An 18,905-nucleotide genomic window follows, 5' to 3' on the forward strand; every position below is an offset into this window, starting at 1 on the left:
GGGGGAGGGAGGGAGGGAAGATTCTAAATTGGATAGATGAAGGAAGGAAGGAAGAAAAAAGAAAGAAAAAGGAAGGAAAGAGGGAGGGACAGGGGAGGGAAGGAAGGAAGGAAGATTCTAAATTGGATAGATGAAGGAAGATAGGAAGAAAGAAAAAGAAAGAAAAGGAAGGAAGGAAGGAAGGAAGGAAGGAAGGAAAGAGGGATGAAGGGAGGGAAGGAAGGAAGATTCTAAATTGGATAGAGGAAGGAAGGAAGGAAGGAAGGAAGGAAGGAAGGAAGGAAGGAAGGAAAGAGGGATGAAGGGAGGGAAGGAAGGAAGATTCTAAATTGGATAGAGGAAGGAAGGAAGGAAGGAAGGAAGGAAGGAAGGAAGGAAGGAAGGAAGGAAGGAAGAAAAAATAAAGAAAAAGGAAGGAAGGAAAGAGGGAGGGATGGGGGAGGGAAGGAAGGAAGGTTCTAAATTGGAAAGATAAAGGAAGAGAGGAAGAGAGAAAAAGGAAAGAAAAAGGAATGAAGGAAGGAAGGAGGGAGGGAGGGAGATTCTAAATTGGAAAGATAAAGGAAGTAAGTTAGGAAGGAAGAAAAAAGAAAGAAAAAGGAAGGAAGGAAGGAATACAATGGTTCTTTATTTACAGACACAATGTCCGTTGCTAAGCGAGACAGTTTAAATGGGATTTGCCCCACTTTGCAACCATTGTTGCCACCGTTCCTAAGTGAATCGCTGCAGTTGTTACATTAAGTGAACTGGGCTTCCCCATTGACTTTGTCAGGAGGGTCTCCAAAGGGGAATCCCATGAGCCCGGGGACGCTGCAACGGTCATAAATGGGACCCCGGTGCCAAGCGTGTCAATTTTGATCCCCTGGCCATGGAGATGCTGCAACGGTTGTTAAGCGTGAAAAGTGCTCTGGAGTCCCTTTTTTTCCCAGGGCCGCTGTAACTTCACACTGTCACTAAATGAAAAGTCGTTGAGTCGAGGACTACGTATACATTTGGACTTGCTAAGATAAGGAGGCAGCGAAGGGATCAGCCTGGCACAGAGAGAGGTCTGGTTACAGGCAGGAAGATGCCCACTGGAAACGCAGCTCCCTTTGCAAGACTCGCCATAAAGGAGGAGAGACCCCCGGATAACAGCCTGCCGGGGCTCCAGCGTGGCCACTGCAAAGGGCAAAGGGATGTTTGGCAGCAAACGGGCATCGAGTCAAACCACCAATCGATGACTTCTCTCCTCTCCTCTTGGGAAGGTGATTGCTCTGCACTGGCTTTCTCTGGGCCTCTCTCCTTGCCTCCGTCGGGCATTTCTTTCAGCTTACAACTGAGATTGGAAGCAGGCTCCCCTTCAAAAGGTAACCAGGCCTGTCCCTGTTACAGGTAATCCTTGACTTTCGACTGCTAGTGGAGAGGGAGAGGGAGGGAGGGAGGGAGGAAGGAAGAGAAAGGGACTAAAGGACGAGGAAAGGAGAGGGCAAAAGAGAAGAAGGACAACAGAGGGAAGGGAGAGAGAGAGAGAGAAGGAAGGAAGGAAAGAAGGAAGGGAAAGGGAGGGAGGGAGGGAGGGAGGAAGGGAGAAAGGGAGGGAGGGAGGAAAGGAGAGGTAGAAGGCGAAAAAGAAGAAAGAGGGAAGGGAGGGAAAGAGAGAGAAGGAAGGAGAAAGAGAGGAAGGAAGAGAAAGGGGGAGGGAGAAAGGAAGCAAGAGAAAGGGAGGGAGGGAGGGAAGGAGGAAAGGAGAGGTAGAGGACGAAAGAGAGAGAAAGGGAAGGAAAGAGAGAGAGAAGGAAGGAAGGAGAGAAAGAAAGAGAGGGGAAGGAAGGAAAAGGGAGGGAGGGAGGAAGCAAGAGAAAGGGAGGGAGGGAGGGAAGAAAGGAGGGAGAAAGGGATAGGTAGAGGGCGAAAGAGAAGAAAGAGAGAGGGAAGGGAAAGAGAGGGAGAAAGAAGGAAGGAGATGGAGAAAGAGAGGAAGGAAGGAAGGATTTTATTCATGTGAATTGTGAATTTTCATGGTGCTCCCATCTCATCTGGGTTTTTGCAATGTTTAGCTCCATGTTCCCTTGGCAACCGTCCTTCCTTCTCTCTGTCAAGGCCATTCTCTTCACTCTCCACTCTGCGTCCTTCTCTGACACTCAAGATCCGCAGCTCTCAACTGCAAAAGCCCCTTATTTGGATGCAACACCCCCCCCCCCACGCAACCGCTAATGCCTTCCCACAGCACCACACCCTGGACGGGAAGACATCACAACTGACAAAAAGTACATTATCCCGAGTAGCTCACCGGAGGACACAATTCCAGCTACGCCTTCCTTCATTGCTTTGGCAACTGAGAGGGGCAGGAAACACACATTTTATTCCATGGGCTACCCAACTTCCAACACCCCAATTTAATGCCCTGGGATCTGGGGTACCAAATCACAGTAATCAAGTGAGATCATCCATTCAGGGCATCCCAGTTAAAACTTTTGCAGAATTGCTGGTGGGTTTCCAGGGATTTCTGCGAGCTACTGAAGATTTGGGATATGATGCTCAGGGGACAAAGAGGAGGATTGATCTATTTACCAACCTGCCAGGGAGGTAGGTGGGGTTTGGATTATAAGGAACGCTTTGAGAAGCCTCTGTGTAACTTAAGGGAACACGCAGACAGGATTAACACGCATGACAAAGCAATCATTGGACAAAGCATTCTGTTTCCCCTCCTTTCCCCCATCAATTCAAGATGGATTAAATATAAAAAATAAGTAAACACGCTGGGAAAATCCAGGGGGACAATTCAAATAGTGGACGTTCCCATTAAATACGACAGCCAGTTTGGTTTAGTAGTTAAGGTGGTTAAGGCACCAGGCTAGACAGCGGGAGACGGTGAGTTCTAGTTCAGCCTAAGCTTGAAACTTGGTTTGGTGGCTTTGTAGCATTCACCAGAGATGGTGAGTTCTAGTCTGCCTTAAACATAAAAGTTGGCTGAGTGACTTTGAGCCAATCACCAGGAGACAGTGAGTTCTAGTCCATCCTAGGTATAAAAGCCAGCTGGGTGATGTTGGATCAATCACCAGGAGACAGTGAGTTCTAGTCCCTCATAGGCTTAAAAGTCAGCTGAGGGTTGTTTTTTTTTATATATACATATTATTTTTAATTTTCAAAACCGACACAACACAAAGAATCCTCCTTCTTTACATACTGTAGAAAGTGTATCAGTTGGTTACAAAAGACTTTCGTGCATCTCTTCCACAGTCAACAAACACAATTCATATTAACTCAAGTATTTTAACTCAGATATATTTATACATATTACCATCATCATACCTCCATTTTCATTGCTTATAAAATCTCCCATGTAATTTCGATGCCCTTCTTCTGTTTCCTTAATCAGCTTATCTTTAATTGTTAGTGGTGTTATCAATGATGTTGCTAATAACATTTCTCTCTTTAAATCCATAAATTCTTTTGTTTTTTCTTCTTCTGTATCTTGATATCTGGGGTAGAGTTCCCCTCCATTTAATTCCTCTTTCCGTATTCCACTTTTTCCATTTCCAGACCCAAACCAATCACCATGGATATCAGCGGATTTAATTTCTTTGTGGTCATTTTTCTCTTCGGTTTTTAGGACTCTAACCTCCACTTTTTCCACTTGATAAACATCTCCAACTTCTTCATCATATTTTACTGTTAGATGCTCTAGATTTTCCAACTTCTTCTCCGTCCTCTCAAATGTGTTTGATAATTTCTAAATTTCTAACAATACCTTTTGCAAACTTAAAGTTTCTTTCTGCTGTTGAGATTGTGCCATTATCTCCAGCTGACAAACACTGTTGCTCTGGCTTGGAAGGTTTTTACAAGATTAAGCATAAATTCACAATAAGTTCTTATTTTCACTTTTCTCTGGTTAAAGACATACTTCAAAGGAATATCTGTATGCTTTTCTTCTTATCACTCTCTATAGACAAAACAGTGAGACCTTGAAGTGCCAAGCCAGAATAATCAGTGAGGAAAGTGTTTTGTTTCCAATACACAAACCTCCAGCCTCCGAGTAGCAGTGTCGTCTTACCCTCAGTTGTTACAATTTTCTTTGTTGCTTTTTATATATATTTTTATTCCAAGTTTTAAAAAAAGTCAAATTCTTGAATGAAATAGAGAAGAAAAGGGGAAAAACACATGCAGTAATGAAGAAGGAGAATTTTAGTCCATAGGTTGCAAAAAATAATAATGAAAAAAGAAGACGAAAACTTAATCCATTCATTTTAAAAGGCTTGCATAAATTCCATCCATGAAAATAACATTTAAAAAGTAAGATAACCCACTGTCCAAAACCATTCAAAGCTTAATTCTGCCACTTATTTCTTCTGTTCTCAAATTTAAATTACCTTTAAGTTTTTTATAGGCAGTCTCTTTTAAAACGGTAAAAATTCTTCACCAGCTGGAAACACTTTCTCTTTCTGTATCCTTCCATTTCGGAGCCACCCCGACTTCATCAGCCTGTGGCTGGACTTTTTGTCACCAGCTTGAAGAACTTCTCTTGGATCGATCAAGGACTTTGCAATGTCCCTGAGATCAGCAAGACGTATTCTTCCTGTTTACCGTCTCTGCGTGACGGTTTAGGTCCGATTGGATCACCCAGCAGCAAAAGTATCGGCTGCGGTCTCGGAGCATCGAGACCGCACGTCTGTATCATCGCGACATTGGCTCTACCCCGCCAAAAGTCAGCTGAGGTTTGTTGTTGTGAAGAGAAGGAAGGAATATTAGAAACGTTCACTGCCTTGAATTACTTAAAAAGTAATTCAGGTGGGATAAAAGAAATCTTATAAAAATAAACAAATAAGTAACTAGTACACGAGGTACAACACAGTATTGCTCTAGCTGCAAACTACGATCTTGCTAACTCACAATATACATTTTTTTAAAAACAGCATGGTTGGGCTTTCTATCTTGACTTTTTTCTTTAACCTTCACCACTCTCCAGGCATTCCCTAGAGGGGAAAAACCACATTTAGAAGATAATTTTGACACCAAGAAGACCTTCAGCAAATAAACTACATACACAATTTACAGATGTCTGGTGGGATTCACAGATCTACAGCGATTCTAAAGTACCAGCTGGTTCCTCATCATTTGTCAACTTACTTATAGAAACATTTCCCTAGATTCGTCCAGAAATAAATTCATTTAATTTTAGGATAGTATAGTATAGGATAGTAAAGGTAAAGGTTACCCTCGCACATATGTGCTTGTCGTTCCTGACTCTAGGGGGCGGTGCTCATCTCCATTTCAAAGCCGAAGAGCCAGCGCTATCCGAAGATGTCTCCGTGGTCATGTGGCCGCCATAGCTGAATGCTAAAGGCGTATGGAACGCTGTTCCCTTCCCATCAAAGGTGGTCCCTATTTTTCTACTTGCATTTTTTACGTGCTTTTGAATTGCTAGGTTGGCAGAAGCTGGGACAAGTAACGGGAGCTCACTCCATTACGCGGCACTAGGGATTTGAACCGCTGAACTGCCAACCTTTTGATCGATAAGCTCTGGCATTGGAATGGAATGGAATAGAAAAGAACAGAACAGAACAACAGAGTTGGAAGGGACCTTGGAGGTCTTCTAGTCCAACCCTCTGCTCAGGCAGGACATCGTATCATTTCAGACGAATGGCTGTCCAATTTCTTCTTAAACACTTCCAGTGCTGGACAATTCACAACTTCTGGAGGCAAGTCGTTCCACTGGTTAATTGTTCTCACTGTCAGGAAATTTCTTCTTAGTTCTACGTATATTTCTTGATTTACCCCCATTGGTTTAGCAACTGTATAGAGTATAGTATGGTATATAGGGCCTCCTCCTCGAGCAGGGGTTAGACTAGAAGACCTCCAAAGTCCCTTCCGTTATTTTGTTAAGTAGGCAGCTTTTCATCTGAATGGGCTAGATGAGGTACTGATAGGAAGCTGAACCATAACAAGAATACATAATTTTGTTATTTCTCACGGCTTTAATCAGTTGCTTCATTTTCAGTCCTTATTCCCTTATTACAATGATTTCCTGATTCACATTGTTAGTGTAATTTCCTCATCCATTCACTGTTATTCCGTGCAGTTGATTATACAGTATTAAGTGTCTCGTGTTGCTAAATCTTCCTTTCACATCCTTTTTAGTCACAGGCTTCCAATGTTACGCTATTTACCAGGAAAGTCACCCTGATCTGGCCCACTCATCTGCTCGCTTTACTATTTTCAAGGCAAAACAGAGATTTTTAAAGGTCTACCCTTCAGGCAAATGTTTCCTAATCCTGTATATGCTGCGTTAAAAAGGAAATATGTTTAATTCAATCGCGAGCCAGAGATACTTTCCTGGCTGGGCTTCATTCCGAGGTAGAAAACTGATTCAAGAGGGTGAACCAGCCATCGTTGCAAAGGCAACCCAGGTTCACGAAAGGTCTGTATGGATCATCGTTTAACTCAAGCCAAATGTGTAAAACATCCCTGGAAGAACATCTGTTTGTGAAACCAATGTGGTCCCTGACATAAGGAGGAAAATACGTAACTGTTATGAATGTTTCATTTGAAGAGAGAGCTTGATTCACAAATCACAACAATCCTGTCTCAGTTTGTATGTATGTACCGTATTTTTCAGAATGTAAGACACACCTTTTCCCCGCCCAAAAAAGAGGCTGAAAATCTGGGTGCGTGTTATACACTGAATAGAGCATTTTTGGCCTCCCGAAACCCCGCCCCCTTCACCAAAATGGCCGTGCATAGCCTGTAGGAGGCTTTCAGAGAGCTCCCGGGGGCTGGGGAGGGCAACAATGAGTGAAAAATGGGCCGTTTTGGGGAGATCTGCGGAGTGCAAAAACTTTTTTTTTTAAATTTGCTTCTTCAAAATCTTGGTGCGTCTTATACTCCGATGTGTCTTAGAAAAATATGGCATGTATGTATGCATGTATGTATCCATCCATCTATCCTTCTATCCATCCCTATCTATCTATCCATCCATCCATCCATCATTTATCATCTATCTATCATCTACCTACCATTCATCCATCCACCTACCTACCATCTACCTATCTATCTATACTGATCTACCCATCTACTTACTGGATATCTATCTATCTATCTATCTATCTATCTATCTATCTATCTATCTATCTATCATCTATCTATCATCTATCTATCATCTATCAATCAATCTACCAACTATCTATTTATCTATCTATCATCTATCTATCATCTATCATCTATCTATCATCTATCAATCAATCAATCAATCTATCTATCTATCTATCTATCTATCATCTATCTATCTATCTATCATCTATCTATCTATCATCTATCTATCATCTATCAATCAATCAATCTATCAACTATCTATTTATCTATCTATCATCTATCTATCATCTATCTATCATCTATCTATCATCTATCAATCAATCTATCTATCATCTATCTATCTATCTATCTATCTATCTATCTATCATCTATCTATCTATAATCTATCCATTATTTATCATCTATCTATCATCTACCTACCTACCTATCATCCATCCATCCACCCACCCACCTATCTACCTACCATCTACTATCTACCTATACTGATCTACCCATCTATCTACTGGTATCATCTATCTATCTATCATCTATCTATCTATCTATCTATCTATCTATCTATCTATCTATCATCTATCTATCTATCATCTATCTATCTATCTATCATCTATCTATCTATCTATCATCTATCTATCTATCATCTATCAATCAATCAATCAATCTATCAACTATCTATTTATCTATCTATCTATCAATCAATCATCTATCTATCATCTATCTATCTATCAATCTATCAATCTATCATCTATCTATCTATCTATCTATCATCTATCTATCTATCTATCTATCTATCTATCTATCATCTATCTATCTATCATCTATCTATCATCTATCAATCAATCAATCTATCTATCAACTATCTATTTATCTATCTATCATCTATCTATCATCTATCTATCATCTATCAATCAATCTATCTATCATCTATCTATCATCTATCTATCTATCTATCTATCTATCTATCTATCATCTATCTATCTATAATCTATCCATTATTTATCATCTACCTACCTACCTATCATCCATCCATCCACCCACCCACCTACCTACCTACTATCTACCTATACTGATCTACCCATCTATCTACTGGTATCTCATCCAAGAACTGAAGAAGCTTCTTGGAAGAGAAGCAAAATATCTTCAAGGAACAATACCACAATCAAGAAACTGTCAGAGCCCTCAGCAAATAGCCCAAAGAATCTCTAGGATGACCCCCATCCATGCAAACAAGCTAGTCACCAGAATATAAACTGACAGCAAACTGTACTCCTTAGTAGCACTGATGATGTTCCTTAGTTGGGTCATGAAATGTCTGCAAGAAAACAACCAAGCTCAGAGAGCACCAAAGTCCAGTTCTGCCTTTTGAGAAAGCACCTTTGGGGTAGCTGTCAATATCCTCCTAACTGGGCCTAGGGTTAGGAAACTAGGGTGAGACTATCTAGGGGAAAATATATCTATCACCGCCTTTTAGGCCAAGTGGCTTACATTGACTGCATGGAAATATTCCCCATTCCTGCTCTTTCTTCCCTCCCCAGCAAAAACGGCCATAAAGAGAAACCAAGCGTCACCTCAAGGATGAAATCCACCTTTGGAGGAAATGAGATGCAAATTCAGAGAGGTTAATTTTAAACCCGGTGGGTGGGAGGCCATCATCCACCTGGATTACAGGCAAGGCAAAGATATCAGGGCCGCCATTGGGGGAAAGGCCCAGGGGGATGTAGGAAAAATGCAAACGTTTCCTTATTGGGGAAAAAGCAGGAGGGTGTCAGAGAGGGAGAATTGCTTAGGCTGCTCGTGTGGTCAGAATTTAATGGCCATCACACTCACCTGGCCATCTGTCCAGATGTGGAAATGGGGAGTAAGCCACCTGCTTCCATTTCTATATTCAGTTCTTAATATAATCTCCAATAACTGAAGCCTGAGCCAGATCAGACCCCCTAATGACGGACTTTATGGCCCTAATAATCCCGGCCTGCCTTGTCTAATAGCCTGCATAAACCAGAATAGGGACTGAACCAGTGTCAGGTTAAGTCGGAAAGGATATTAAAGAGACGGGGTGGCTCAGTGGCTAAGACACTGAGCTTGTCGATGAGAAAGGCCGGCAGTTCGACGGTTCGAATCCCTAGCGCCATGTAACTGAGTGAGCTCCCGTGACTTGTCCCAGCTTCTGCCAACCTAGCAGTTCGAAAGCAGGTAAAAATGCAAGTATAAAAATAGGAACCACCTTTGGTGGGAAGGAAACAGCGTTCCGTGCGCCTTTGGCAGTGAGTCATGCCGACCACATGACCACGGAGACGTCTTCGGACAGCGCCGGCTCTTCGGCTTTGAAACGGAGATGAGCACCGCCCCCTAGAGTCGGGAACGACTAGCACATATATGCAAGGGGATCCTTTACCTTTTTATATTAAAGAAACAGAAATAGTATGTCCTAGTAATTTTTTGCAATTATTTTTCAGCCAGTTTGAAATTACACACAAAAAAGACAAACTCCATTATTTGTACTATTCTTCTGAACCTTGAAATTAAAAGAAAGAAAGAAATCCTTTACCAATTTAGTCCTTTCCCATATGCTGAACATTTTTCTTTTCCCTCTTGCATCTCTAATGGAGCTTAAAATTAATATGACTTCAGCATTCAAGGCATAGATGGTATTTCTGAAGCCTTCCTGATGAGCCATTCTATCAATGGACCCCCAAAAAGTTAATCATTGCGCTTTTTTTTCCCAAATGGGAAGGAACCAGGGGTGGCTATTCTTATCAATCATTCATATGACACTCCTAATGTGCACAGAAGCTTTTGTTTTCTCACATTGATTTCTTTCATCCTCCATTTTAAAAAAACAAACAGAATAACAGAGTCTTCTAGTCCAACACTCTGCTCAAGCAGAAGAACCTACACCAGTTCAGACAAATGGCTATCCAAGATCTTCTTAAAGACTTCCAGTGTTGGGGCATTCACAACTTCTGGAGGCAACTTCTGTTCCACTGATTAATTGTTCTCACTGTCAGGAAATTTCTCCTCAGTTCTAAGTTGCTTCTCTCCTTGATTAGTTTCCATCCATTGCTTCTTGTCCTGCCCTCAGGTGCCTTGGAGAATAGCTTGACTCCGTCTTCTTTGTGGCAACCCCTGAGATGTTGGAACACTGCAACGGGAGGTGGTGGCTCGGTGGCTAAGATGCTGAGCTTGTCGATCTGAAAGGTCGGCAGTTCGATGGTTCGAATCCCTAGCGCCGCATAATGGAGTGAGCTCCCGTGACTTGTCCCAGCTTCTGCCAACCTAGCAGTTCGAAAGCAGGTAAAAATGCAAGTAGAAAAATAGGAACCACCTTTGGTGGGAAGGGAACAGAGTTCCGTACACCTTTGGCGTTGAGTCATGCCGGCCACATGACCACGGAGATGTCTTCAGACAGCGCTGGCTCTTCGGCTTTGAAACGGAGATGAGCACCGCCCCCTAGAGTCAGGAACGACTGGAACATATGTGTGAGGGGACCCTTTACTTTTACTTTATCCAATTCCTTCAACCATTGTGTCATCCAATTCAACTTTTGCAGTGGAAAAAGAAGGGCAATTTAAGCATCCATGAGGTGACATATTTAGCTGAATAACAGAGTTGGATGGGACCTTGGAGGTCTTCCAGTCCAACCCCCTGCTCAAGCAGGAAACCTTTAACCATTCCAGACAAATGGTTGTCTATTCTCTTCTTAGAAACTTCCAGTGATGGAGCACCCACAACCTCTGGAGGCATGTCCTCACTGTCAGGAAATTCCTCCTTAGCTCTAAGTTGCTTCTCTCCTTGATTAATTTCCACCCATTGCCTCTTGCCCTGCCTTCTGGTGCTCTGGAGAATAGGCTGACCCCCTCTCCTTTGTGGCAACTCTATTGGGTCAACATAAAGCACTATATGTGGGGAGTGTCCCAGCTCTTTTATTTTTCTCTTTTTGGTGTACTTTTACTAAGAAAATTTAGAAAAAAACCAATTTGTGACTACCATCTTTCTCCCCCCGTCCTCCGTTTTTCCTATGAAAAGAATCCACAGATTCTCAGCCCTCTAAGTCGCGGTTGTCCCAAAGGTGCTTTTTCAAGAGGCAACTGGACATTCTTGGTTTTTACAATACAATAGCAGAGTTGGAAGGGACCTTGGAGGTCTTCTAGTCCAACCCTCTACCTAGGCAGGAAACCCTACACCAGTTCAGACAAATAGCGATCCAACATCTTCTTAAAGACTTCCAGTGTTGGGGCATTCACAACTTCTGGAGGCAACTTCTGTTCCACTGATTAATTGTTCTCACTGTCAGGAAATTCCTCCTCAGTTCTAAGTTGCTTCTCTCCTTGATTAGTTTCCACCCATTGCTTCTTGTTCTGCCTTCAGGTGCCTTGGAGAATAGCTTGACTCCCTCTTCTTTGTGGCAACCCCTGAGATCTTGGAACGCTGCTATCATGTCTCCCCTAGTCCTTCTTTCTCTTAAGCTAAACATACCCAGTTCCTGCAACCGTTCTTCATGTGTTTTAGCCTCCAGTCCCCTAATCCTCTTTGTTGCTCTTCTCTGCACTCTTTCTAGAGTCTCCACATCTTTTCTGCATCATGGTGACCAGAACTTTTCCTTGAAGATGTTTCTCTTCTCATTCAAGAAGCTTCTTCAGCTCTGACTGGATGGTGGGGAATGGAAGGATTTATATTCCTTGCAGACAGCTGGTCATTTGCATCCTTTTACAGAGCCATTGAGGCCACTTGGAGGTTTACCTGTGATCTCACTCCCCAGCTGTGTTTTCATTGGCAGAGGGTTGAGCATCGAGCTGACAACACCCACCACAGCCACGCCCACCTCAGCCCACCGAGCTCAAGCACAACTCTGATGCGGTCCTCAATGAAATCGAGTTTGTGTGCAGAAATGGACAGACCGACTCTAGAGCTCAAAAACAAGAGTGAGACTGAATATCACCAAATCTGGGACAAATGGTACCAATGTTTAGAAATGAGGGGAAAAGGTCAGGACAGGAAAAAGCAGACAAGTTAAGAATTGGGAAACATGGGATTAAGAATGCGTGATAAGTAGGAATCGGATATGTATTTGTACGGCTAGTAATCAGATAAAAGAAGGGATGAATGGACAGGTAATCTGACTGACTACACACACCTATGTAATGGATATAAAATGAAATTGTTGTAAGATCCAAAAACGATATGGAAATGTTTATGACAGAAACGTCGCGCTATGTCCAATGTTTTTAATGTTTATCTAATAAAAAACTTCTTTTAAAAAATCGAAATCGAGTTTGATATCCCTGCTCTACCGGCTAGCAATCCTTCTTAATTAAATGGGAGAACTGTATGTTAACGAGTGTGCAGTGTTCAGTCTTTTTCAAGGGCAGCCATGTGGCAGATCTGAAGCCAAAAGAGGAAAAAAAAAAAGATGATTGCTTTGTTTTCCAAAGAAATTCTCACGCCACAGATTTCCGTGAACCGAAGAACACAGCATGAGTCACTCCCGAGTATATTTCGGTCCTTATATATGACATCTTTTTCACGTGGCTCGGTATAACAATTAGTATTTTCCGGCACTTATCAGCCTTCGCAGAAGTCAAAGTATTCAGGCCTCTCAAAAATAGGGATTTCTATCCTAGTGTGTGTCGTCCACCACTCTGGCCATCTTTGGTAAGTGCGTTCTAGGTGCGGCTGCCCTTGAAAAGTATCCGGAAGCATCAAATAGTTCAGGGGTGTCCAAACTTGGGAACGTTAAGACTTGTGGACTTCAACTCCCAGAATTCCCCAGCCAGCATGGCTGGCTGGGGAATTTTGGGAGTTGAAGTCCACAAGTCTTAACGTTCCCAAGTTTGGACACCCCTGCCCTAGATGCTGGGGTTCAGGGGGAGAGCATTGCTGCAGCTTAATGCTGGCATGTCTCAACCAGACCCCTCTTTTGACCAAGGCATCACCAGCAGCACGAAGCCAAGTCCTTGTCCCGATAAACCCTTTTTATTTATTTTAATTGATAGAGAATTCCTCTCCCGCAAAGTCTTTCCTCTCCCACAATCTTTCAAGAGAGTTCACAATGACCGACCTTTATCCGGCTTGGAGAGTGGCCAGGCCAATATCTTTCAGACGCCGCAATGCTTGGCAAAAATGCAGGAATGAATGAATGGTCTCCTGCAAACTCCACTCCCCTTGCGCTCCTCTTTTATTCCCTATGGGAGGGGCCATTCACCGTCCACCTGTGGCCTTAACTCCCAAGTCGACCCTTGTTCCTTAGCTGTTCCCTTCATTTCAGGGGTGAAATCCAGCAGTAGTTTGGAGAACCAGCAAATGCCACCTCTGGCTGGCCCCAGAGTAGGGTGGGAATGGAGATTTTGCAGGATCCTTCCCCTGCCACACCCACCAAGCCTTTACAATTTATATTGTTTTATTTCTTTACCAGTACAATTTGATTGCTTATTAAGTAACCTATGATGATCACGAAGTGTTGTATCTTATGATTTTTGATGAATGTATTCTATTTTGTTTTTCTTTATGTACACTGAGAGCATATGCACCACAGACAAATTCCTTGTGTGTCCAACCACACTTGGCCAATAAAGAATTCTCTTCTATTTCTATTCTGCATTCTATTCTATTCTATTCTATTCTATTTCTATTCTGCATTCTATCCTATTCTATTCTATTTCTAGAATAGGGATGAAGAAGGCCTTCTCTGTGGTGGCTCCCTCACCTTGCAGAGGTAAGGTTGGACCCTGCCTTGACATTAAAAACAATGAAAACATCCCCAAAACAAATAAGTATAAATGTAAACAGCAGCCAAGATGAATACCTGCTATGGGTCAAAATTCATAATTTATCTTGGGACCTTAGGATGGAACGTCGTCTAGATTCTCTGCAAGAGGGGCTGCATGTGAGAGGAGCAAAAGACAACCCTGTTCAGATAGCTTGTGTGTGAGAAAGAGGGTGAAAAGGGTTCCTGCCTAATAGTTCCCGGAGTGATATGCTTTATGGGGGGGTTAACATGCTTTAGTTTGGCAGTGTTTTTCTTGGTTTAAGGAACCCAACAGTCCCTTCCCTCCCTCTTTCTCCTCCTTCCTTCCTTCCCCTCTCATCTTTTTCTCCTCCCTCCCTCTTTTCTCTCATTTCTTTCTCCTTCCTTCCTTCCTTATCTCTCTTTCTCCTTCCTTCTCCCTTCCTGCCTGCCTGCTTCGATTCCCAGCAGCGGTGCATTCCAGAGGAGCAATAGGCAACACAGTTCAGATAGTTTGTGTGTGAGAGAGAGGTTGAAGACGGTTCCTCCTCAATAGTTCCAAGACTATATATGCTTTGCATTAGCATGCTTTAGTTCGGCACAATTCCGTCTTTAGGTGTGAAACAATAAAGATATCTGCTTGGAAGATTCCCAAAGTATCTTCCTTGCTTTTCGGAGGCTGACCATCTTCAATCTTGAAGCACTGTGCTTCACAGTAGACCTGATTTGACCCTGAAATTTGAGAGGCGAAGACAAGAGCTTTAGATAGCAGCTGAATTTAGCTTTAATAATCATAACTGTCCCATCAACGTTCTGTTCAAAGTAGAAGGGGGTAAATACAATTGTGCATATAAAAAAGTTGTTTTTTTTTAAAAAAGAAGGCTCGAAGAAAATTATGAAGTCTCAACGTCCACAGTTCACTTTTTCCCTCTCTACTCTTCTTCTCCCACCTGCTTGTTTCTTAAGAACTCTCATCGTTTGTATCTTTTAAAGATATTGTGAAATCCATCTTTTTTTAAAAAAAAAAAACTCCTAAAAAAATCAAGTAAACGCTTACAAAAATAAGCAGGGTTAACAGGATAGGAGCTTTTCTTTTGCAGCATACGAACCTCGAGCTGAAGAAAGCGCCTGTGAGGTAAAGCACACACCACGTAGGCGTGATTGCAGTAATCTTGACAGTTGCTTCTTCACCCGTTTTCTGCCCACAAGTCCCATCTGCTCACAACCGAAGCAACACGTCAATGTTTGGAAAAGATTCAGGCACACACAACCCCACCTGTCAGAACTGTGTTTTTCTGGTGCTCCCTTGCAAAAGTCTTCAGGTTCTTCGTTTGGAAACTGGAAAACATCACAACGAGCCAACGGTTGTAGAGCTTGCGTCTCTAATCTTGATATTGTTATTAGAATTGGGGTGGGGGTGGGGGGTTCAAGGGGAGAATTTAGTAGGCTCAACCATATGTCGATGACGTCCCTCCCAATTAAAATAAGCCGATTTTCCATCGCGGTTATCAGAGCAAAGGATAGCCAAAAGTTCAAGCGTTCTCTTTGCAGTGCGTTCTAACTTTGAGCAAGCAAGAAATTAATTACTGTCAAGTCCCTTTCCAAACCGGGGAGCGTTAATTTATGAAATCTGCGGTTCACAAACCGAGTCATCGCTCTACAGTTCAAATCGGCTGTCTCCATTGTGATTTTCCCCGGGTGGTGGTGGTGGTGGTGGAGGAGGAGGAGGAGGAGGAGGAGGAGGAGGAGGAGGAGGAGGAGGAGGAGGAGGAGGAGGAGGAGGAGGAGGAGGAGGATTATAACAATCCGTACAAATGACTAGAATTTCCTAGAGGGCCTCCTTCCTCCCTCCCGTATTTGCGAAAAGCCAGAGTCCGTAATCCATGAAGGTCTACACCGCCGCCTGCAAATTCAAACTTCTGTCACTTGTGTCAATCACTCATTGTCGTCCCCTGGTCCCCGCGTCTCGCTCCACATGCCGGGAAGGACAATGTTTATATAAAAGAGAGCTCTTTTATTTAACTTCCTACGGAATGTTTTTTCTGCTTCCCTGCAAATAGATGTTTTGCTTGCTTTCAGCTTGAAACCAAATGCAGCCGGCAATCTTTATCTTTAATAGCATAAAACATAAAATCGTGGAACTGGAGGGGGGGGGACTATTAAACCCCTCAAGTCTGACTTCCCTTCCTATAATGGACCTCCATCGTTGGGCGTCTTCTTCTCTGGAGCAATAGGGAACAGCTCAGAATCCCACCCTTTTGGTACTCAGAGTGTGTGCCTATATCCTCTCTCAAGTGCCTTTTCTTAAGGCTAAACCCACCCAGTTTCCCCCCCCCCCCATATCTCCTCATACCACTTAACATCCAACCTGCCAATTATCCATGTCACACTTCTGTTCCAATTGGGACAAGGAAGGGAGGGAGGGAGGGAGGGAGGGGGGAAGGAAGAAAGAAAGACAGAAAGAAAGACAAATGTAGGGGAAGGATGGATGGATGGAGAGAAAAAAGGAAGGAGGGAGGGAGGGAGGGAGGGAGGGAAGGAGGGAAGGAAGGAAGGAAGGAAGGAAGGAAGGAAGGAAGGAAGGAAGGAAGGAAGGAAGGAAAGAAAAAAGGAAGGAGGGAGGGAGAGAGGCGTTGTCCGGGTATTTATTATAGGAGGAAAATGTCTGTAACAAACGTAATTTCTAATGTTGGATTTTCCTGCTTACCAGAGGTAGTCCCCCTTGAGGAGTACTGTGACGCCATTACCATGGCAGCTCCACTGCGCTGTACAGTAGAAGCCATTTTACGGCAGTACGGTAGAAGCCATTTAAGGCACAACAGGCTGTATCTACAGAACACACACCCGAGGGGTTTTAGGGGTGTCTTACCCCCACAATATTTGTCTCCAGAGAGTAAGACATCTGTGTACCAAGTTTGGTTGAAATTGTTCCTAGAACAAAGTTCCTACCATTATTGTATTTTTTTTTTTTGCTTCCGATTTGAATCTCACCTATAATCCACCACCACACTGACAAGCAAATAACTACTAACCGATTTTCACAGAATGCCTGTCATATTGTCTCCATTGTGCTACGCGCAAAATTGTCCATGTTTTAAACCTTGTTCTGCTTTTAATTCCACGTCCCATTTTATATCTGAAATACTGCATCTGCACTCAAGCTGAATCTAAACGTTCGGGATACATCTAACAACCACTCCTGTATAGAAAATGTGTCAGACTAAAGACATAAACAACGCTGACTTAACGCTAAAAATGGAGAAATCAGGAGCCATTCCAGTCCCCGTCGTAAAAATCACAGCAGGGATATTTCTATTATTCATTTTCCACGTTTCTGAACTGCCCATCCCCCTCAAGAGAGGGACCTAGAGTGGTATGCAAGAAAACGTTAACAAAATAACAACAAAAGATTAAAAATTACAATTTTTATTTTTAATATAATATAATAATACTAACTGAATACCTAGGCTTTGCGATGAAACTATGTGATCGGGTTATGCAGTGGTCGGTGATTGAAACACCTAAGAGAATATCGCTCCCACCGCCTTGAGTCTGGAAGCGACTCCATAGGTGGAAGGCGTAGACATTTGGGTGAGGTACCAACGTTTAGTACTGTAAGGAGCCCCAGACCGCTCCTGAGTGGAAGAGTGGAACGTCTGGCAGTGTGAACTGAGGTCCTGGAATGTGAGGCAACTGGCAGTTGGAACAGAGTTTTTTTCAGGTGGGGAGGGGGAGTAGAACTCCTAAGCGTCAGAGCGTGTTAATTACTCTATAAGAAATACTAATGATCTGATGGTCATTTTGAAAAATCCTTTCTTGTTGAGCACCTGGAAGCCAAGAGGAACATATGTACCGAATTTCTTGTAGGCTTTATGGTTCTGGAGATTTTGTGATAAGTGAGTGGTATTTGCCTTTTATATATATAGATAATGATGAAGTGGTACAGTGAAGCAAGATGACCTTATTTTATTTTGCCAGCTATTCTCTTTCCATTATCTGGACAGCTGATCCATGTTATACTAGAGCAGGAGTGTCAAACTCAAGGCCCAGATGTGGCCCATGGGGTGCTTAGATCTGGCCCATGGGGCCACCCTGGAAACGGCGAAGAACCAGCCTGAGGTGCCTCTGCCAGCGGCCCTCCTGAGCTCTGTTTTCGCTGACAAAACAAACGACTAGCAAAAGTGGCATTTGATCACACAAGTGACATCGAGCTGGCCTTCCCCCCCCCCCCGCCACACCTACCCCGGCCCCCCAAGGTCAAACACAACCTTGATGCGGCCCTCAATGAAATCAAGTTTGACACCTCTACACTAGAGCATCAGGACTTTCTACCATTGGTCCTTCCTCTAACATCTCAACTGTAATGCACACAAAACCTGCGCTAGGACCCGCACTTTAAGTCCTGTTCTCCTCATCCAGAAGACAACAACGCTGTCACAACAAGGGCAGAAACATTCACAACCTAATGGCAATATGTCCCAGCATGCAGGGAGAGGGAAAGTCTCCCCGGGAAATCTATTTCTCGCATCACCTCCGCGGCGCACAGCTACCTCTTCGAAAATTCAATCAAACCTTCTTGCTCAGTGTTGTGCCTTTGCTAACAACTTACAGAGAGAGGGGGGGGAGGGAGGGAACTCAGCTTTCCAAAACCTGTGCTTGAAAAAAAAAAAAACCAGCACTTTAAAGAAGGGCATATATTGTATTTGTGGGAGTTTCTTACCTGCAAGACGTCTTGGATCTTCACCCATACATCTGCCATGTCGTACAGCTTAATGTCGCCATCGTACTGGCTGGAAGGAGAAGACACGGTCTGCTGGAGATGTCCCAGGACGACGGCGTGAGCTGCAGCCACGGCGTTGAATTTGTCAAAGAGAAGTTCCAAAAGCTCCAAAAGCAATCTAGAAATAATATTGAAACAGGAGCTGTTGATTAGTCAACTCCGTGAGTTTTTCAAATCTATCTTTCCATGTCTCGTCTGTCTGTCCGTCTATCTATTTGTCATCTATATCGCCTATTGTCTGTCTGTCTGTCTGTCTATCTATCTATCATCTATATCCCCCATTGTCTGTCTGTCTCTCTTTCCGTCCATCCATCCACCCACCTGCCCACCCATCCA

At 43.2% G+C, this 18,905-nt stretch overlaps 1 protein-coding gene across 1 annotated transcript in view; it reads right to left on the reverse strand.

The window, feature by feature from the left end:
• Positions 1-18,905, reverse strand: part of EXOC4 (exocyst complex component 4) — a 295,460-nt gene that overhangs the window by 199,384 nt on the left and 77,171 nt on the right. Inside the window, exon 7 of the mRNA XM_081957613.1 lies at positions 18,510-18,687. Coding sequence (XP_081813739.1) covers positions 18,510-18,687 — 178 coding nt within the window. The remainder of the gene's footprint in view (positions 1-18,509; positions 18,688-18,905) is intronic.

This window comes from Natrix helvetica (genome assembly GCF_964273705.1).
Source record: "Natrix helvetica genome assembly, chromosome: 6".
Lineage (NCBI taxonomy): Eukaryota > Metazoa > Chordata > Lepidosauria > Squamata > Natricidae > Natrix > Natrix helvetica.